Genomic DNA, 23,063 nt, shown 5'->3' on the forward strand with positions numbered 1-23,063 from the left:
GTACAACTTCTTCCTGGACAGAATGATTTATCCAAGAAAAATGACTACAGCCAGGATGATCATAACCCTTGCTTAGAATTTTCTATATTAGGAACAGCCCCTTCAATCTGGAGTAATAAGAATGGAACCCTACAACTGCTAGCCATCATGTTCCTAGATCACAGAGAGAGTAAAACCTAAATAAGGATAAAAAAAATGGAAAGACAATCTTTATTGTCTTTAAGTATTAGATGCAGTCAACCCAGAAATCATTTCCATTCCTTGTTTCCCACGTTTCCCTAGGTAAGCCAATAAATTCCTCTTTTGCTTATGCTAGTTTTAAGTTCCATTATTTGCAATCTTAGAAAGTCTTACTTATGAGGATCATTAGCAGAATATTAAGACACTCAAAATGACTAGAGATATGATTCAGGGCAGTGTATATATAGTATCCCTCTGCACAAAGTAATACAGCTAATGGCACTCCCATAGTTCTGGTTACTACCAGTTACTTCTTAAGGGTGGAGCAGGACCTGATTAGCAAAACAGTAATATAAGATTAGTTTATTATTCTATTCCAATTGATTCTAGCTGAGACTGGGACAGCTTTTCAACTGGTTTTTGTTTTTTTAAATAAAAAAAAACAACAACCCAGGTGTGCACTGAATACCATTATGATTGAGGTATATTCTAAAAGTAAGACCGAAAAAAGTTTTTTAGCAAATTGAAATAGAATTATCATATTAACAGGACATAATATCCTGTGGATAAAAAGGTTACAAATCACAGGCAAAATCAAGCATTAATTTATTTAATTTATCATACTTTATTCCTTGTATCAATAGGTTAAGAAAGTAAAATTTTCCCAGGTACTGATTTATAGATACAGTTTATAAGTGGAATCAAAAAGTTCAGTTTCACAAACAGTAACATTCAGTGATCTCTTTAAATGCAATTTTAATCCTTATTTTAAGCTAAGGTAAATAATTTAATGCAATAAGCAAACTACACACAAAACCTATATATTCTGAACTACAACAGTGTTTCCTGTAGTTACATATGGTTTTAGTCAACTACACATTTCCATGAGTACTTACAAATATGTTAATAACGCTACCCCAAATGCTTATCCTGCCATTAACTCATTGAACATTGTCATTCCTGCTACTGAAAATAGATGATCGTGAAAAATGACGACTTTTTAAGTTTTAAAACTTAAAAAGTAATATAAGTCCCAAAAGGTTTTAAATCAAAAAGGCCTTTCAACATGGAAGCATCAACATGAAACTTTAAGTTTCTAAAAAAATAAAATAAAAAAATCACTTTAGAAAAGAATATTAAAACAAATTATCTTTTAAGACACATAAACATTCTTAGAAAAACTTGTAGTTTCAAATATCATCTCCTTAAAAGAAACACAAACCAGTTCACTATCTTTACTAACCTCTCAGACCACAGTTGTCTAAAAACTTTAGAATATGTAAGGCATATGTCTCAGCTGGCACAGTCGAAATGACATTCAGATTTCACATATTAAATAGCTGTAGTATAGGTTATAATGGCATAAATATACCTAATACATAAATACTGCTTCATCCTTTAGATAGTCAAAAGTCAGAAGGAACTGCATAATTTTCAAGATACTTTAACGTATGTGTAGTCATTAAAACCCAGTAAGTAATTCAAGTATAGTTGTGTAAAGGCAGGCAATTGAAGGCTCAAGTATCGATCTAAAATCAAAGACATGAAAATAAAGACTGAAAACTTTGTTTCTCCATCTTTCATTCACATGCCTAGGTATTAGAACATTACTGTAGAAAATACACAATTATTTTATATGATTTCCACAGAAGATAACAAAATTTCATAAAGTACAAAAAGTATCAAGATCCATAGTTTGCTTCATCAAATGCTTTTCTAGCTCGTTTCAACTCTTCGTTCATAGTAAGCAAGTCTTTAACCCTAGCAAACTTCCTTGGGTCCTTTCGAATCAAGAAGACGATATCTTCAACTTGTACTCGACCTTGTCTTCCAATTGACATTGCCTTGTGAGTCTATTACAAAGAAACATATTAAATTCGAAATTTTCAAATCTAATATTTTATTGTTTCAATTTGTTTATTGATTTGCTGGTGAGGTTGAAGATTTCTAATTATTATAGCTATTCATTTGTGTATTGTCTTTCTATTCATTTCTTTATTCATTTACTACCTTTATTCGTTTACTACTGGGTAACTGGAATGTTTCTCTCTATGCTTCACAGGCTCTTTTTTTTTATATTAAGGCCATAAACCTACCAAAGTTACTGATGTTCCCTTTTTGTTGTTGTTTTTTCATTGTGCTGCTAGAAACTAAACCCAGAGCCTCACACATGCTAAACATACATTCTATCACCACACTAACCTCAACATCATATATGTAGTTTTTGTTTTCATTGTATAAAATCATTTCCTAATTTCTTTGTAACTACCCATTTATGCTTTGAGTGCTTCTCTATTTCAATAGCCAACAAATATTAGTAAGTTTTCTTCTTAAAATCAAATAAAGAAACCTCATTCCCTATCATTATATACTCATTCTATTAAAAAAAAAAGGTTTATATCACAGCATTACTTCTTTTTTTTTTTTTTTTTTTTTTTTTTGTACCAGGGATTGAACCCTGGGGTGCTTAACCACTAAGCCATGCTCCCAGCCCCTTTTAAAAATTTGTAATTTTTTTTTTTTTTTTTTAGGTACCAGGGATTAGAGGGGTGCCCAACCCCTGAACCATATCCCTAGCCATTTTCATTTTTTATTTTGAGACAAAGTCTCACTAGGTTGTGTACAGTCTAAACTAAGTTGCAGAGGCTGGCTTTGAACCCCCAATCCTGCCCTCAGCCTCCTGAGTCCTGGGATTACAGGTGTGTGCTACCACACCTAAGTATTTTTTAATTTTGAGTTAGGGTCTTGCTAAATTGCTTAGGGACTCACTAAATTGCTGAGGCTGGCTTTGAACTTGCAATCCTCCTGGTTCGTAGTATTTCTTCTAATGACTAGAAATGGAAATTAATCAAGACAGGTGTGGTGGCACACACCTGTAATCCCGGCAACTCAAAAGGCTGAGGCAGGAGGATCACAAGTTCAAGGCCTGTCTCAGCAACTTAGAATGTCTCAAAATTTAAAAAAAAAACAACAAATTTTTTTAAAAAAGGCTGGGGAGCTCAATGGTAAAGCGCCCTAGGGTTCAGTGTTCAGCACACACACACACACAAACTAAATTTTACTAATAGGCACCGAGTAAACAAATATGAGTATAGCCATTCAATTAGTAATTAAAAATATGATGAAATATTATACTGTGACAAGGAGGAAGTAACTGCATAATTGTTCTAGACTTACCTAAAGGAAAAAGCTGGTTACAAGACTATATATACCATACGATTCCAATTTTACAAAAGGCTTCAAAATATGTACAAAAAGACAAAATGATAATCACCAAAATGTCAGAATTGGTTGTCTCTAGGGAGAAGAGTTACAGGTTTTAATTTTCCTCGTGCTTTAATACATTCAAAATTATAATTGTTATTATTACTTTTATAGATAGAAAAAAGATTTTTTTAATGCATACAATGTGTGAGTGTGATGGTAGTGGGGATTAAACCCAGGGCCTTGCACATATAGGCAAGTGCTCAGCCACAGAGTTAGACGCCTAGCCCTAGGTAATTTGAATTCTATTCTGTAGCAAGAAAAAAATCCAAAACACAGCCATATTTAGTAATACCATCTCTGAGAATGTATTCCAAGAAGGTGGGGCAAAGAGAGAAAGTCTATAAATATGATCAATGAAAATGTTAGATTCAGGCATGGGGATTTAGCTCAGTGGTAGAGTGCTTTCCTAGCATGCACAGGGTCCTAGATTCAATCCCTAGCACGGAAAACTTTTTAAAAAGATTAACCAGTCAGTAAAAAAGAACACTTATAAATAACTTATAAAATAAAAGAATGTTTAAATAAATTAGAAAACAATTCAAATAAATTTTATGTAGTTAAAGTAATAAGACAGGAACTATATATTTAGTATTTAAATAAATACTGGTAAAGGAAAGAAAAAAATTATGTTAAATAATGAGATTATGGGCAATATTTTTATTTTATTCAAGGATTTTTATGTCTTTATAAATAAAATTCAGGAGGAAGGCATGGAATATATTTATATAATCTCCATCCTTAATGATAAATAGAAACCAGTAACTTTTGCAAAACAGGCACTCAAATGGATACTTTATTTCAAAGGGATGCCATAAGTTTTAGTTTTTTAAAACTTAGAATTTTAAACCTATTCTTCGATTAACTCCTATCAGTTACAAAACAAAACAAAAAACCCAAAAACCCCTAGATCAGATCAGACATGAAAGAATCTTACCATTTCAGTGATGAACTCTATGACAAGGTCTTCAAGAATATCCACTGACTCAGTGTAAGGGTTCTGGTCATCCCCAAACCCATACATCATACATCGTACTGTGAAAGAACAATCATTTTTGTTTATTTGAACAGATGTGACAATTTCACCAATACTTTTTCACATCAACTAGAAGTGAACCAAGTTATACAAAAAATTTGTTTAAAAACATTTATACTGTATTTGTTGTCTCCACATAAGGATTTTGGTATAAAAGATTTGACCATAAGGCAGGCATGGTGGTGCATGCCTGTAATCCCAGTGGTTTAGGAGGTTGAAGCAAGAGAATTGCAAGTTCAAAGCCAGCCTCAGCAACTTAGCAAGATCCTGTCTCTAAATAAAATATAAAAAGGGCTGGGGATGTGGCCCAGTGGTTAAGCACCCCCAGGTTCAACCCTCATATTCCCCACCCAAAAAAAGATTTGACCAGTTTCATCACCTAGCCTCCAACAAAATTCCCGGTCCTTCCCTAAACCACTACTAATATGTATACTCTTTTCCTAATCTCTATCATCTACTCACCAGCAACCCCCAGAATGCCTCTAGGTGGGAGACCCTATGATAGGCATAGACTAGCAATGGCTTAGCATTTTCTGTAAGTGTTTTCTTTGTGGGAGTAAGATAGTGGGGCACTGGTAAAGAAGGCAGAAGTATCTTTTCTTATATTACCATAGGGGAAAAGACAAAAGAGAAAATGTTCCAATTACCTTCTTATAGGAAGAAATAGGGTAATTAAAAGGAGAAGGTAGAGGGCTTACTACAAAGAATCCTGACATTTTATTTCCTAGATCAATGCAACTGTCAGCAAAGCCCTTTCTGGCGTCATCTGAAGAAACCACAGAACATGCAAAAGAGAAGAAAAATCTAATGCAGAGTAATAAAAATAACTGCTAATAGCTAAAACTTATATAGCCCTTACTATATGCCAGGTACTGCTTTAAGGTCTTTACATATATAACTCATCTAATCCTCACAACATTTGATGTATATACTATTATTATATCCTATTGATGAGAAAACCAAGTCACTGAGCTAAGTGACTTACCCAAAGTTACACTGCTAGTAAGAGATGGAGCCTAAATCTGAACCCAGCTGATCTGGTTTCAGAGTCATTAATGTGAACCACAACAGTATTTTGCTTCATAGTTTAGGACCAATGGGATTTATGTGCATTCTTAACCTATACAGTCTATAAATCCCAACTAGTTCACAGACAAAGCTTCAAGAAGTCCTTGAATCTCCCTCGAAATTGTACAGAAAAAAAAAATTAACATCAGATTCTCAAAGGGGAATGTAAATGCTGTCAAATGCTGGAAATGTATCTTGATCAGAGTGGTGATTCCAAGGATATATATGTAAAATTCATCAGGCAGTTCACTCAGGACTTGTACAACTGTTGGTAAGTTTTACTTTTTTTTTGCGGTGCTAGCGATTGAACCCAGGGCCTTGTGCTTGCAAGGCAAGCACTCTACCCACTGAGCTATCTCCCCAGCCCTACTTTTTTTTATTTTTTAAGAAAGGAATTCTGAGAACACTTCTAATTAAAGGAATAAGTACTTTACAAATAATTTCTATTTAGGAGAAGCAAAAATTGGTAGAAATAAAAAGAGAAGAAAGCACACCCAAGAAAGAAATGAAAGGGTGACTTGGAAGCCTGCCCAGGGTAGAGGTATCCCTAGCACTTACACTGACAAGAGCCTTGAGCTCCTTTGAGACACAGGAGCCAAGATTTTCTCTCTTTTTTTGGATTCTGTAATTTTTTTTGCCTTTTTCTCAAATGATAATTTTAGACTTACAGATGATTTGTAAAAATAGTACAGAGTTACCATATGCCCTATATCTGGCTTCCCTTTATGATAACATCTTATATAACCATATTTATCAAAACTAAGTACAAGTACAGACCTTATTCAGATTGTACCAGTTTTCCATTAATGCCCTTATTCCCAGATTTGTTTTTTTTTTCCTTCAGTGCTAAGGATTAAATGCAGGGTCTTACACATGCACGGCAAGTGCCCTACCACTGAGCTATAACCTGAGGTCATCAGTTCTAGGTTCCTATCAAGGATTCCACTCTACTTAGTTGTCATGCCTCCTTACTTTTCCCCATTCAACCTGTGATAACTCCTCAGCTTTTCCCTAACTCTCATGATCTTGACACTTTTGAACAATATGGTTAGTTATCATGAAAAATGTCTCTCAATTTGAGTTTGATGTTTTCTCATTAGAATGAAGTTATCCGCTCTTTCAAAGGACACCATGAGGTGATATGCCCTCACATGAGGGTTTTGTGATATTAATATCAAAATAATTATCGGTGATGCTTTGATTACTTAGCGATGTCTGGCAAAATTCTTCACTATACTGTTTTTTTCTTTAAATATTTTAAGGAAGATACTTCATCACTAACTTTATTTTTTGTATTGAAGACTGAACCCAGGGGTGCTTTACCACTGAGCCACATCCCCATCCTTTATTTTTTGAAACATTATTTATTTATTTATTTATTTATATGGGGTGCTGAGAATCAAACCTGGTACCTCACACATGCTAGGCAAGCACTCAACCACTGAGCTTCAACACTCCCCCATTGCCATTCCTTTTTATTTACAGACAGGGTCTCACTAAGTTGCTGACACTGGCCTTTAACTCCTGTCTCAGTCATCCCAAATTGCTGGGATTATAAGCACAAGCCACTGCATCTGGCTATCACTAACATTTTCATGGGTAAAATTCATCATCAGGAAAACACATTTCACTGTGAAAGGGAAACTTAATAAGAAATTAGGAAATATGTATACTGTTGGTTAAAGGATCTGCAACGATATAAATGAATGGCAGTGAATACTTTGAAATTCTGTGTTATGCTAATAAGAAAAAATGATTTTTAATTAGGGTTTAGGAAAACAGATCTTGGTCAGTATAATATATTAGAATCTGGTAAAACAAAAAAAGCCTGTAAAGATTCCAAATTCTTATCACAAAGATACAAAGGTCTTTGCTTAACAACCAACTGTGCAAGAATCACACTGGGATACTCTGGTATAGGATTCTCTTCATATGCTGACATAATAAGTTAAACCAGATACAAATCTAGTAATTAGCATCAGAGAGATGGAATAAGGAGTAGTCGGCTTTAAGTGAGAAACAGATATGGAAAAGGATTTGGATGGTTAAAAAAACCATTTGGGCACAAGGCCCTGGGTTCGATCCCTAGCATCCAAAAAAAAAAAAAAAAAAAAGCATTTGGGCTGGGGATATAGCTCAGTGGTAAAGCACTTAACTACCATGCATGATGCACTGGGTTTGATTCTCAGCATCACATATAAATAAACTAAAGGTCCACTGACAACTAAATATTTTTAAAAATAAATAAATAAATAAGAGCATTTGAGAACTGCTCATTCTGACCCAGTCTAAATAAACCAGATACTCATAAATCTATATTGCTACATCTCTCCATACGCAATCATAACTATACATTAAAGACTTAAGACATGGAGATGGAAAGCACATCTTCATGGTTTCTTTCAGGGACTCATCTACACCATCAGTAGTAGCAGTAGCTCTCTTCCTGCTGCTGCCAAAAAGGGTCAAATTTATCCACTGAGGGTGCAGGACATTATAAACTCTCAGTCACTGTGATGCCTCACACTGTTCAGCACATTCCTGCCCTGTTCATTGATTGCCTTACTCTAAAGTTCCAATTTAGTTTCTACCCTTTTCAGCACCTGTTCCAGGATCCATCTCTACCTATGGTTTATAGTCAAAGGAGTCCCTGCTTCTACTCCTCAGAGGTAAGTTACATGAAAACTAATGAAAGTATGTTCTGCCCTGAATGAAAACATCATATTTCATCACTATATGTTATAAAAATAAATAAATGGATTTAGGGTGGCTACTGTATATAATTCAAAAGTGAAACAGAATTTGAGGCAGATCTGAGAATACTGTCCTTACAGGGAAACACATTCAGAACAATGAATCTACTTTGAAAGGACAGTTTCAAGAGTTGGCACATTCTGTAGTAAAAATCATCATTAAATACAACTTACATTCTTTAGAAAAAAGTCTCTTTCTTTTACCCTGCCCACCTTCTGCACCTCCTCCAATTTCTTCATTTTCCTCCTCAAACTAGAAATTAAAATGCATATATAGAAATGTCAAAAGATTGCATTGCATTGCATTTGATATACAAATAATATTTTCAACACTGATATCAGGCTAAAAAGTCTAAAGCAAACAGCAAAAAAATCATAAACTCTTAGCACTGAAGGTACTTAAAAACTAGCCCAATTTCCAAGTCATGCAGAAAGTTTCTACAATGTACCTAACAAATAATCCTTACTGCCTTTATACGTGAAAGTTCTAACGACTGTACATTATTTTAAGTAACAGAAAATAAAAAAAAATAATAAATCGTTCTATAACGCTACTGCTTAAGATCTGATACCGAATCAGTCTACTCCTAGAGTAAGTAAAACTGACGTTTCTTAAGAACTTGCTCATACAGTGCTAAGAGTTTCCTCAAGTAAGCCTTATTTTATTAAAGGAAACGATGCTCTAAGTTAAATAATTCGTTCAGGGAAAAAATATATATATTTGAATTCTAGGTTTCCTGACTTCCAGTCCATTATTTTCCCACTACTTCACAATAAGTACACAGTTTTGTTATCAGTTTGGCAGTTCATCCGGAGTATCGGCAAACAATGGCCGTGACCACTGATATTCTCTAGGTGTTTCAAAGGGTATCTGGCAGATCCAGACCAAAACCAAAGGGGAAGGACCCCCTTGCTGTTCTTCCTTCATATCTTGCCCCACGTACTAAAATGACAAATCCGAGGGAAAAGGCAAGCACAGAGAAGTCCCTGAATTCTCTCGGCTGAATTCGTTAAGAAAAACAGACTCGATTCTCAACTCTGCCTCTGCTACTGAGCCTGAGGGAATGGAAAAGCAGAGGGTTGAGACCGAGGCGGTCACTCACGGTAGGGTCTTCTTCCTCATCTGCCATCCCACTAGCCCACCAGCCTACAGTGCCTCGCCGCCTAGCTCCTAGCTGGTTTTACTATTTCCTCTACGTCACTTCCGGTGACGCGCGGGGGGGCCAAGCTTGATCTGCGCCTGCGCGATTAGGAGGTGTTAGTTCCTTAAGGACCGAACCTAGACTTACCCCGGGACTGAAGGGTTGGTCTTTTGTCTCTAATCCCCAAAAAGGAATTAAAAACTGCAAAGAAAAGTGAGTGTGGACGCAGGAGGCTGAGGCAGGAGGATCGTAGGTTCGAGGCCAGCCTCAGCAGTTCAGCGAGACCTTGTCTCAAATAATAAAAAGGGATGGCAATGTGATTCAGTGGTTAAGCGCCCAGGGGTTCTATCTCCCGTACCAAAACGAGAAACAAAAGAGTATGGGCTAGGCGTCGTGTATCGCGCTGTCACCCTAAATTGCTTCTGCGCACTCTGCGCTTCCAGATTCGAAGCTGCGAAGTTGTGCATCATAGGAGAACCAGGTAGTGCTCCTTGGTCTGACCGAAATTTCAACAATTTACATTTCCTCTATTTTTGTCCAAGCACTGTGCTACTTACTGGGAGACTCTTGTGTTTGCCTTCTGGTTTTCAAGGGGACGGTATTCCTAAACCAACAGGATTCAAAATTAGTTGGGAAGTGTTTGGGGTCGGAAAATGATCGGAAAAAATCACGGGCATTAGAAGGCTAGAGCTAGTTATGTGAAATAGCATACAATGTAAGATGCCTCACGATAAAAAAGAAAAATCCTCTAATACACAACGATTTCTAAACGTCCTGCTGTCCTGTGAAAAAGATAATTATCTGAGACTAAAATCTGTTTTTGTTAACGTAAATACAAAGCATCTGCCCACACTTTAAATGTGCACGGAATTTTATAGGAATATTGCTACCCCCAAATTGTTGGTCTACTGTACTTCGTTTTGCTTTGTATTTTACTAAGAGCTGAAAAATTAATGTCATCAAAAGCAAGGTGTAATTTGAATAGTCAATACCCACCCAAATCAGTCTGCATTTGTAAAGGTGAATCTACATAAAAAATCTCTGCCCAGTGCAGGAGCACATGCCTGTAATTCCAGCAACTCAGGAGGCCCTGGCAGGAGGAGCTCAAGTTCAAAGCCAGCCTCAGCAATTTAGTGAGGCCCTGTTTTAAAAAATAAAGGGAAGTGGGGGAGGGAGGCTGGCTAGGACAGTAGCTCAGTGTTTAAGTACCCCTGGGTTCAGTCCCTGGTGAAAAAAAAAAAAAAAAAAAATTCTAAAATCATCTTACCTCCCCTAGTATAGTCCAAAACTGTGAACCAAAATAAACTTTCCCTCTTTTAAAGTTGCTTATCTGAGGTATTTTGTTACAATAAGAGAAAGCTGACTAACACAGGCATTAATCTCAGCTCAAGATCAAAATGTAAGCAGAGTTGAAGGATGTACCTCATAAAGTTGCAAAATCTTGCCAGCTGCAGTGGCACATACCTGTAATCCCAGTGGCTCCAGAGGCTGAGGCAGGAGGATCACAAGTTCAAAGTTAGCCCCAGCAACTTAGTGAGACCCTAAGCAACATAGTGAGACCCTGTCTCAAAATAAAACATAAAAAAAGAAGGCTGGGAATGTGACTCAGTGGTTAAGAACACCTGGGTTCAATCCCCAGTACAAGAAGAAAGAAAGAAATTAAGAGGTTAAAGAATTTTAAGAAAAGTCCTTGGATTTGATAATTAGGCGTAAAATAATAACCTGGAGAAGATAGCTTGAGGATGATGAACAAGGTGGCAGGTAGTTTATTGTAAAAGGTTAAAGAATGTGTGTATACACTGAATGAATCTTGTATACTAAAGTGTAGAAAAGCAAAGAGAGGAAAACAGCTTTAAAAGGGCAGCAGGATCAAGGAAAGTGTACTTAGAATAAATGATTACTGAATGAATGTGGCTGTAAGTTGTGCCAGACACTTAGCTAACTGCTCAAAAAAGCCAGTTTTTCATTATAACAAAAGAGTGGACTGAGTTCTTAAAGAAAAGGTAATGGTAATGATGAGATTTGTTTACAATAGAATAGAATCAGAGAAGCAGACAAGGTAATTGAGAGGGAGAAGTGTAGTTGAGCTTGTGTAAGAATAATTTGGGAGGGAAGGCAGGAGTGGGATTATCAGAAATGGGGAAAGCAGGGTGTTGGATGACATTTGTGTTAGTGATGGGATGGGGTAAGGCATCAGTCAGACTGCAAATCCAGGCAGTAGCTTTGTCATTCCATCCCACCTGCATTCCTAAGCCCATTCTACTGTAGATCTCTGCAATGCTATTCCTTGTTTTTAGGTTTAGTGAGGTAGTGTTATTCTAAAAATGGTTTTCAAAATTTCTGCGACCATCTTCTGCAGTCTTAACCCTTTGTTTCCTAAATATTATCCATACTCCTTGATTAAATATGTAGATTCTGAAGTCAGAGGGGTTTGGTTTGAAATCCTAGCCATGTTACCTGGGGACAATTTACTTGACCTCTGAGTACATTCATTTCTTCATCTGTCAGATAGAGATAAAATAATAGTTACTAAGTTTAAAGATTTATTTTGAAACTTAGAGGTGTTAATATCCATGCGGTAATTTTGGTAGTATGTGGCTAAACCAGAAAGCTGCCAGCTGTTCCCCATGAAGGGTTATGGAAAATAATATTCCTATAAGACAGCTTCCCAAGAAAAATGGAGAGACGGTGTGGCTAGGAAGGTGAGGGTGAAATTGGCCAAACATTAAACCTCTCCCAGTGCATTCCTGATAACAATGGGCCCTAAAGGAAAGGGACCCATGTGGAGTGCCAGGCCCTAAACCTTGACCTTCCCCCATGTCAAATTAGTCGTGAATGACAATGGGCAAGATTTGAGTACTCATACCTTGGGGTCTGGTTTTAACCTGTACAACTAGCCCCTGACGGTCTGAACTGCACGATCATAACTGCACATGCAAGGTTTCCAATGATTACGTCATCCTCATTGTACCCTATAGAACCAAAATCACCTCTATAACTGACGGCCATTTTCCCCATCAGGAAAATGGGCCCCAATGGTGGCGTCGGAGTCCGCAAAGGAATAAAGGCTTCACTGAATCTGTGGAGGTCTGCTTCCTGTCCTTTTGCGCTTACACCCCATACCTCAGGATCCTGCCTTATACCATTGTCTTCTGCTGTTCTCTTTAATGAACCCCGCATTCCAGTTTCACAAAGTCATTTCCAATTATTCATGCAACAGAACTTATGAAATGCCTGTAAAATAATCAGCCCTTCCTATGGGACTGTGAATAAAATGGCAATGCAAATGAACTGTGTAGCATGAAATAGATATTGTATGCTTTGGGAGCTTACGTATTGAAAGGGGATCCAAGAAGGTCAAAGCAGCTTTCCTGAGCAAGTGAGGTTTGAGCTGAGACTGAGCGATAAATGGGAGTTAAGTGAGGAAAGGAAGAGCATACTGTGCCCCACATATAATTGTCCTGTCTCTCTCCAGACTTTGGATTATCCTTTGTTCTCCAGTGGAATACTTTTCTACCTATTGAGATGCAATGTGCCTTTCAGACTGTTAATATGTTGGCTCCTCTGTGAAGTCTTCCCTGAGCTTTCTGGTTGAAAGTTTCTTATTTACACTCTGACAGCACTTGGTTTTCATTTTTATTTGACACTTCTTTCCACCATATTTTCTGTTATTTTTATACACAATTTATCTTTTTCTACTAAATCTTAAACTCTGTTTAAGAATAGACTGTTTGTCATTCATCTTTGAACTCCCAAAGGTTAGCACATTCCTTAGACTTAGAAGTCCTGGAACAAATATTTGCAGCATAAATTAAGGCCTGTTGGACATCCCTTTTCTATTATGTTGTAATTCAAATGAAGCTATTGTTGTGAACTGTGCCTTTGCAATTGAACTTATTCTTTGGTTAAACCAGAATGCCATAGTCACGGTCCCAAGACTGATTAGTGTTCACCACAATGACCACAACAACTCTAACAAACAGGCCACTGTTCTTTGACTGACAGGCATTTGGCAACAACTGTCAGTTTTCCAGTGCAGGCTGAAATGAACTGTGGAAGAACTGTCTGAATTGAGAGCCCCCTAGCCCAGTGGGGCTCTGTTTATTTCTCCCACTTGGACTGCAAGAGCCAGTGACCCAGGTTTTGGCCTGATGTGAGACATGCCTTCAGGGGATGGATGGCAGTGAAGCTATGGGGCTTTCCAGGGTGACAGAAACATTAATGCTTAGAACAAAATCATCCAAGACCAGTAACAGTGGAAAGCATTGAAATTTGAGGTAATGTGATAACAAGAGGAAGGGAGCTTTGAAGTTACACAGACTTGGATTTGGTCCTAACTAGTTACATGATCTCACCCTTTTTTTGAGCCTCTCATTTTCCTTTAACAAATATTCCCCAAATATTTTAAAATATCAAAGATAATGTCTTTACAGACACAATGTCTGTATTCTATTACAACTTGTTTATTCACCTCATTATTTTACCTGATATATATTTTTTTGAGAGCAGGGACTTATTTTTGTCTCGTTTCCTGCAAATTTAGCATATAGTAGACACGAGTAAAGTATTTTTAAACAAATTAACAGCAATAATAGTTAACATTTATGGAGCAATACTTCATGCTAGATATTGTTGTAAATAGTAATTCATTTAATCCTCCAAAAACCCTAGAAAGGAGCTACCATTGTAATCCAATTTTACAGAGGGAAACTGAACATATTTTTAATTTTTAAAAACTAATGTATTGGGGCTGGGGATATAGCTCAGTGGCTGAGTGTGTACCTTGCATGCACAAGGCCCTGGGTTCAATTCCCAGCACCACAAAACAAACAAAAATAACTGAAGTATTGCTGGGGATCAAACCTAGGGCCTCCTGCATCCTAGGCAGGTGCTCTAGCACTGTACTACATCCCCAACTCTATCAAACATATTTTTTAAAACTATACAATTCTTGTTTCTTGTCTGGTAGGATATCAAATTATGAGCTCCCCATAAAGGAGCTGAACAGGTCACCAACAATTATTAATAAGCAAGGAAAAAAAAAAAAAGAGGGAACAGAACAATCAATTAAGTCAGTGAGGATAGTGCAATTTCATAGTATTCAAGAAAGAAGAATTTTTTGAGATGAAGATGATCTTTGTGATTCAGTCTAAATTAGTGAACATGAATTTGTTTAGGAGCTGGTTAGAATTATTTGGGGCCTTTATCGAGTTGTGGTATAAGAACTAATAACTTCAATTGCTAGTGATGGTTATAGTGCAGCTACGGTTTTGGACAACAGTTGATGAAAGTTTCAAAGGCTTAGACAAATGGATCTCTTTTTTGGTTCAGTTTTGAGTGGTCCTGAGCCATTTTTTTTTTTTTTTTGGGGGGGGGGGTTGTGTGTATGTGCATGCCTATTTAATCTGAGTGGTTTTCTGGCCAGTTTTAAATTTTGTTCCCTGTATCTTCTGGTTTTGTCATTGCTGTTATTGTTGTTTCTGTATATTTTCCATTCTCACCCCATCTCTACCCCATTTCCACTCCTGTTTTCTTCAGTCTATCCTGAATCAGCCTTTCTTGGCTTGCTTCTCTACTTTATCTTCTATAAGGCAACTGTGGCAATTTTTTTTCTTCTACATAACCAAGGAGGCTGCAGCCAGCAGATGGCACTGTAGCAGAGAGGGGCAGAGTTCCTTTAGTGCCTGACAATCATTGTGGATCTGTAACCTTACAATTTCAGCTCCAGTATGGTACTTCTGCCTGGATCCTAATAAAGTGGGCCGAGCTGTGCACAATTAAAATTTTTGATTTGTATAGTAGAATCTGTAGTTTTGTCTCTTCAACCCACTCCCATCATTACATGATGATGTTTTGCATCACGTTGTCAAAAGTATCTTCAGAGGAAAGCCATCCAGATGTCAATTTCTGACCAAAGTGGCCAAGGTGATCCTAACATGTGCTAAAGACAGGAAATAATTGAGGCTCTCCTAATAGTTTAAGGAAAAGAAAACTCCATTGGAACAGACAGTAATCTGAATGTTTCCGACAACGCGGACCTTTAGGATCTGAAATATGTGTTTTTGTTACAAAGCTCCTTATTTCACTCTGATGGTTCAGACGCAACTTGACTAGATTTTCATCAGGAGTCAGGAAGAGCCGGGCAGTAAGGGCAGTCCCAGAGGCTTAGAGGCTGCTTCCCCAACTCCTCCCCACAAACCAAAGGCTTTACATTATCTATTACTAAACCAACAGAAACAGAGAAAGATCATGTTCCCAATCGAATATGTCCAACATCCAGATGTTGGGGATATCTTCATTCAGCTTGCATGGTAAAATGTTAACGATCTTGCTATAGTATACATATGTGTTCCATTTCTTGTGTAATTCTTATAGACCCAGCTTGGTTCTTCTCTAATGTCTTCTCTTGAAGTTGTACCTGGTTTTATTACAAATTTTCATCCGAATTCATTGGGGGGGAATCGGACGATTTGGTTTGGTTTCTTCGTTAGGAATCTCTTGCTCCTGAAAGTCTTGTGAGGAGACGTGTGGCGAACGGAGTCAACCTCATACACTGAGATGGTGGAGAAAGGGAGAGAAAACGGAGCTGTTTCTTAAGCCCTAGTGTTGGAGCTCACTTAAGTGGAAGCACCAGAGGACTGAAACCTTTACGTTGCAGGTGGGCTGCTGCTTACATATATACGCAGAGCAGCCGCCAAGGCACACAGCCTCTAGACTTTATTTTTACAAATACACCATAACAGCCCACTCAAGTTACGGCCCAGCAATAACTCCGCAGTCAGCCTCAAGAGGCTCGGTTACCATGACCACAGAGGAACACGCGCAGGCAACGTCGCGCTCCTTACCCAACGTAAACGCGTAAGCGCGCAAGCACCACCCATACAAATCCCCTAACTCGACAATTGGCTAGCAACGCCTGATTGCGTTCGGCGCTCGCCTCTCGGCCCTTGCGCCTGCGTACTACGGCTCCTGCCTGTCGCCGCGGCGCGGATCGGGAAGTGTCAAGCGGGAGTCGGGTTTCCCCGCCTTCGCCGCTACCACTACTGAACCCGGACCCTTACCCAGGCCCGGGCCTAGTCGCCATGACTAACGGTGAGAGACGGTGCCCCGAGCGGACGGTGGTAGTGAAGGGCGAGGGGAAACTGTGGCGGGCGGGGCCGGGACTGACGTGGCCGTTCTCCCCGCCCCCTCCCAGCCCGTCCCCTCTTGGCTTCTCGGTACCCCTAACTCCTATCTCGTATACTCCTCTGCAGGTTCCTCCTTCCGGTGCCCAGCTAGGTCTGCCAGTTTTTTTGTCCACATCTCGAGCCTCCGGTCTCTACTTACTTCTTTCTCTTTTCCAGAAGTTCGTTCTGGCCCTTGGGGAGGGCGGTCTCATAAAACTAGTGTTCTTTAACCCCAGGGCAGAGAGACTCCCCATTCTCAGCTCCCTACTTTCTCGCACTTTGGAACTGTAGGCTGGTTGATAGGACCGATAAATCACAGAGGATATCAAATCTCACACTTTGGCGGGGGGAGGTGAACGAGGACTCTCCCAAAAGTTCTTTTTAAAAATGCCGGAAAGTCTTCTCTTGTTTGATTCAGAAGTCCTAACTGGGTAATCACATCTGGAAACTCTGGCTAGCGTTGCAAAGGATAGGTTTAGACACTACCTTTTTAAAATGATATTGCAGTTGTCACCCTGTTTATCTGACCTAATTTTCCAGGCCTCTTCAAACACTTGATAGACATGATTTCTGAATTTCAGGGAAGGGCAGGAAGCAGGCCTTCTATGGTCTTTACAATCAGCCTTACAGAAAAGAAGAGAAGGTCTTTTAGGCAGTATAATTTGAAGGGCACAGGAAGGCATTTCTCCAAAGTACCTTCTCCATAGGCCTGGCATTGAACGCTATTATTTCACCGCCTTGTGAATTTTTGGAGCATCTGCAGATATTTATGGGAGGAAAAGTAGCACAGGAAGGTATCATTTTTCCTAAAAACTGTGTACTAATTTTCTCTATGTAGTTATGAGAGTGTTTTACTGGAGAAAGAAAGGCATATAGTGTGGTCCAAAACTGGCAGACATCGGCTATACAAAATATCAATTTGGAGCTTCCTGGATAGTCAGAGGTCTCAGGACATCACTCAGAGGAGGAAATAATGTGAACCTGGAAATAAGAGAGCATTCTGGCACAGAGTAGCTGCTGATTAAACGTGTGTGCGTGCCCGTGTGTCTGTGTCCGTGTCCCACTTGTGTGTTCCAGTACCTTGTTGTTGTTGTCGTTATTATTATTTTGCCATAGGGTGATTCATTGTGCTCATCAGTACAATGTGAGTTTACATATGTAAGAAATAGAAGTAAGAGCTTAAAGCTTTTTGCTATGTCAAATTATCAGACAGTTTCTTAAAACACAAGAATTTGTTGTTATTCTGGCAGAAATTTGGTTTGTAAGTAGAGTATCATGCATGAAGTGTAAGCTAAGTATAGGAAAATTGTATTCACATGAATTTTAATGCAATTTCTATTAAGCTTTTCTCTTTGCCTCAACATATTCTTCACCAGCAGATGCAGATCTGACAGACTTGGCTCAACATTGAGTTCTCCTTTATCTCATGAGTGATTTATAACAAGAACATGTTTATTTCTCCGTGCTTAGGCTCCAAGGCTTCTCATGCTTCTCTCAATCTATTGCCAACACTGGGAGGCTAATTCCACATAAACCAATACAGCCTACTCAGGGTTCTAGTTTTGGAAAAGTTAAGGGAGCGGGCAGTGAAACTGTTGTAAAGGGGATGTCTACAAGCAATTTGGGGGAGCAATAAGGTAACACTGTTAGTCCCAGGACCTTGACTCCCTCTTGTCAAGTGTTGGCACTACCATTTGAAACAGTTACCTTGATATTATATCACTGTCCTCCTCACTGGGATTTACTCTCACACTGAACCCTTTCTCAGCTTGGATTATCTGTTCCAAGCTAGATCAGCACTGAAGGTTTTCTTTTTTTGTTTATGACAGTGTACTCCTTGGATGGGATTCTGGTATTTGGTTTGCTCTTTGTTTGCACCTGTGCCTACTTCAAGAAAGTACCTCGTCTCAAAACCTGGCTGCTATCAGAGAAGAAGGGAGTTTGGGGTGTGTTTTACAAAGGTAAGGTCATGTCTGGACAGGAAAAGGAGATGACCATCTCTAGACAATGTGGTGTTTTAAATGGGGTATTATGAGCTGGGATTATATTTGACTCCACTTTTAGAAAAAAATTCTGAGATGGAGTCAGAGAGTGGGTAAAATTAAATAATCATTTTCCAAAGTTGAAAAAAGAGGGATCCCAGTACAGTGACATACACTTGTAATCCCCGTGATTTAGGAGGATGAAGCAGGAGATCACAAGTTCAAGGCCCGCCTTAGTAAGTTAGCAAGGCCCTAAACAACTAGTTAGACCCTGCCTCAAAATAAAAGAGGGAAAAAAAAAAGGGGGGGTCTGGGGATGTAGTCAGTGGTTATTCCCTGGATTCAATCCCCAGTACCAAAAGGGAAAAAAAGTAAAAAAAAGTAAATTGTGAATTTGCTGTTATTTAGAAGATGTGTTTATTTTAGCATCCAGGAAAGTTCAGTATTCTCCATGTGTTCAAATTAAGCAGTTTTTGACTGGGCTGGAGTTCGCTTGAAGGGGAGGAATGTTTTCCCACTGAAAACTTTCCTGATTTTCTGGGAAGAACACAGTGTACTTCCTTAAAGTTTCCATTTAACTGAGATGTATTTTTACTTTTTATTTGGGGTATCTTCAACTAGAATCCTACCTACCTAAATCTTTTTTCAAAATAACGTTTTAAAAATGGAAACAATATATTCCTCTAGAACCTAGAGCATAAATGTAGCATTTAAAAACATTCCCAGGTTCTTGAGACTCTTGATAGATCTCTTTGTTTGTAACTAGAAATTTCAGAATGTCACCCTGAATGTGAGGACTTTTGTGAAGAGCAGGGAGTGATTTCTCTTTCTACTTTTGCCTGCAGCTGCTGTGATTGGAACCAGGCTGCATGCTGCTGTGGCAATCGCATGCATTGTAATGGCCTTTTATGTCTTGTTTATAAAATGAATCACAAAACATCCAACTCATCAACTGCCAACCAAGGGGACAGGGGTGAAGAACCTGTTGGAGGCCTGGACCCAGTGTAGGAGAGTTCAGCCAAAAACATCAAAGTCCCCAGGATGACATCACAGCATCTGCCCTTGCCATATGTGAGGAAAACTCCTCGTGGTCACGGATGTTATTTATGCTTCAGGAGACTCCAGAAAGCCAACTTCCTTTGATCTGTGTGTAAATCGGCCCTCAGCAGTGAACATATAATGTCCAGTTTAATTATACCCATCAGTAATAAGATTACATACCTCCTGCTTTTTAAAAACTTATCACCTGGTCTGGGGTTTATAGCTCAGTGGTAGAGCATTTGCTTAGCATGTGTGAGACCTTGGGTTCAATCTTCAGCACTGCAGAAAACAAAAATAACACCAACATGTCACCTATTTTGTTCTTCAACTCCTTATCAGTATCTTTTCAAACTGAGGCTTATAGGGAAGGACACAGGCTGTGTTCAGACCTCTTAGAAGGAGAGATAATTTTCCAGACTTGACTCTTTTTCACTGTTTAATATGGATTTGGCAAATTGGGGAGGGAGGGTACTAGGTGGGACATAGGAGTTATGAAAGGCCAGGAAATTGCTTGGCTTTAGAAATTTATTTTTTATATATCTATCTGGGAACATGAGAGAGGGCTCTCATTGGAAAAAGAGAACAGATGAAGCAGCTTGGCATGTGCTCATAGCTTGAGAGTTTTGCCAAGAGACTCTGAGCTCATATAAAATTCAGGATTTAACCATCTGTAATGAGAGTAGAGAGCATTGATAAAGATAAGAAAACACTTTCTGTTCACCTGTATCCCCCCAAAAAAAACTTTACTCAATCAAATGGTATATGAAAAATGAATCAACTGTTGCTATTTCTTAAGGCTTTTTTATATTTTCTAACATACTTAGTGCTAAATACTGTTACTCAGTTTTAAATGCCATCACTAGGGGAAAAAGAAACTGTTGAAGAAATAATTGTTTAATATATTTGCAGTTAGAGGAGAAGAAATAAATATCAATTCATATACTAGTAAATTCATCTAGTATAAGAATTTATTGTGATGTTAGATGGAAGTTTTCTCATGTTATAAAAGATTCATACTTAAGTCTTTGTGTTATGGCAATTTTTAGTTGACTACCTGTTTTTCTTGGCCAACTCAATTTTCTTTATATTGAAGTACTCTTTCATTGTTTCTGGAAATTATTTACTGGGGGGAATGTGAGAAATTTAAACAAGAGAGGTTGCTGATATTCATTGGCATGTTAGGAATCCATTAATGAGAAAAGAATTTTTCTAAAGTAAAGGGGAACAGAGCTTTACAATGCAGAGAAAAGAGTTTTTCCATTGACTATGGTAACTCCTGAGCAAATCTTTTCAGATGACAACACTTGAAGGGAAGACTTTTCTGCTCCCTCCTCATATATGCAAAATCAACTGTTGGATTTGTGAAGCTAAGAACTTCTCTATTTTTTAAAAAAATTCTAAAACTAAATTATAATAACCATAAAGATCTTCCAGTTGAATTGTCCTTTACAGTAAAACTTGACTGTGGACAAATTAGCTGTGGATGGCTCCTATGTGGCAATAAATTGTATTTTGTCTGCTTACTACAAAAGATTAAAAACTGCTAGGAAGTTTAGTTTCTAAAATATGCAGTTTCATGCTTTGAGGGATCCTAGAAGTACAGAACATCATCAAGTAAACACTACATGTCTAATCATCTCAGAGTTGTGGCTGTTATCTCTTCAGGAATTGGTCCACAGGGTAAATTTCAATGATCATATTTCCCATTGTCATTTCTGAGGATCTTTCATATGAGAGAAAGGAAATCTGGTGGAATAAGAAAAAGTCACACCTTTTGGTGTGAATTTGGAACCTGTTGGCCAAAGGGAATGTCTCTCCCTGGGAAGAGGTTCAGCATGTTTTGCACTTGTTACTTTTGTAGCTTTAATGACTTGTTTTCTAATAGGGCTAAGTCTCTAAGTTTGGTGCTTAGAGCTGCTTCATATTTTAGACTAGTTCCATTCCACAATATAGTTCAACCAATTTTTGTAGCTGCCTGGATGGGTCATCTTGGTCTAGACTCTTGAGTTTTGATATTTTGAGATTTTTCATTCCAGAATGTACCAAAAAGTGCACAAGGTGAAGGTAATATACAGCAAGAAGCAAATATGCAGCCTATTTCATGTAAACAGAAAAAACAGAACTTTAACTCAATACTTTGGTTGACGTGTCATATATTTTTAGCTAAAAATTATTTTAAAAAATTGTTCCTCTGGGGAAGTCTTAGGGGTGGAGGCATGAGGATAGCAATATTGCCTCAAATCCAACCTGGTGTCACCATAAACCCTGTGTACCAGGGTAGAATGAATTCAGCTCCTTTTTATAGTTGAAATACAGTTTTTTATTCATCATTGTCTGCACAAATCCTTGAAAATAAAATTTTTTCCCTACAGTATTTGTCCATTTTATTTGACACATGCTGAATTTGTTGAACTTTTTTCAATACTCCCCTTAGATTCTGGCCGTAGCTCACCTCTTTAGTTCACATTAGTGAATGTCATCTTTGTTATCTCCTTGTGAGGGTCATTGAATGTTTGATATAGTTGAGAATATATGATAGCCTTCTCTCCTATTGAGGGGAGATGAAGTCATAAAACTTTGAGGTATATTGAATAAGATAGAAAGCATCTGCCTAATATATTTAATCTACCTCTGCTACTAAAATGCAAGTGTTGCCTCCCATTATCAATGAACTAATTTATTCAAATGAAGTTTATCAGATAAATCAGCAAGGCACCTAAAAAATCTTTGAGCCAATGGGATACTGTCATATACAATGGATATCTGTCCCCCTATTTGTTTATTCGAGGTGCCTGGTGGAATTGGCACAAATACAAATGATAACTTTAGTAATAATTTCTATTAATCTCCAAAATTCTTTTGCTTTATTTTCTCCCTACACACTAATTTTATTGAAAAAGAAGTGAGGAGGAACTGAGACGTTAAAAGTTGTTATCTCTGATGTGAGAGGTGCCAGTTCTACTTATATAATCACTGCTACCGTTTTTCTTTTTTTGTGGTACTGGGCTGCTGCTATTTTTCACTGTATTTGGGGACTTAGAAATTCAGATATGTTTTAATGGATGTGAATGTAAATTACTACCACACCAAGTTCTGAGCAGCCAGAGGGCTCTGTTAGGTGAGGAATATGCCTTACTACTTTTACCTATTTCACAGATACCCTGACCACCTGATCTTTGGATTTAAATATTCCTGGGGCTGAGAGTATGGCTCAGTGGTAGAACATGCCTAGCATGGGTGATGTCCTGGCTTTGGTCCCCAGTTCCCAAAATATCAAGAAAACAACTCTAGGGCTGGGTTGTGTCTCAATGGTACAGTGCTTGCCTAGCACGTGTGAGGCACTGGGTTCGATTCTCAGTACCACATAAAAATAAGTAAAATAAAGATATTGTGTCCAACTACAACTACAAATATTTTTTTTAAAAAACAAC

At 38.1% G+C, this 23,063-nt stretch overlaps 2 protein-coding genes across 2 annotated transcripts; one reads left to right on the top strand and one right to left on the bottom strand.

The window, feature by feature from the left end:
- Positions 1-762: 762 nt before the first annotated feature.
- Positions 763-9,512, bottom strand: TAF13 (TATA-box binding protein associated factor 13). Its single transcript, XM_079133264.1, has 4 exons — positions 9,405-9,512; positions 8,476-8,554; positions 4,382-4,479; positions 763-2,033 (listed from the first exon to the last, which is right to left on the bottom strand). The coding sequence occupies exons 1-4, from the start codon at positions 9,429-9,431 to the stop codon at positions 1,863-1,865; spliced, it is 375 nt and encodes a 124-aa protein (XP_078989390.1). The 5' UTR covers positions 9,432-9,512; the 3' UTR covers positions 763-1,862.
- Positions 9,513-16,380: 6,868 nt separating this feature from the next.
- TMEM167B (transmembrane protein 167B) lies at positions 16,381-21,765 on the top strand. Its single transcript, XM_079134244.1, has 3 exons — positions 16,381-16,535; positions 18,439-18,570; positions 19,437-21,765. The coding sequence occupies exons 1-3, from the start codon at positions 16,526-16,528 to the stop codon at positions 19,517-19,519; spliced, it is 225 nt and encodes a 74-aa protein (XP_078990370.1). The 5' UTR covers positions 16,381-16,525; the 3' UTR covers positions 19,520-21,765.
- The last annotated feature ends 1,298 nt before the right edge of the window (positions 21,766-23,063 follow it).

Source organism: Sciurus vulgaris (genome assembly GCF_902686455.1).
Source record: "Sciurus vulgaris genome assembly, chromosome: 1".
Taxonomy (NCBI): Eukaryota; Metazoa; Chordata; class Mammalia; order Rodentia; family Sciuridae; genus Sciurus; species Sciurus vulgaris.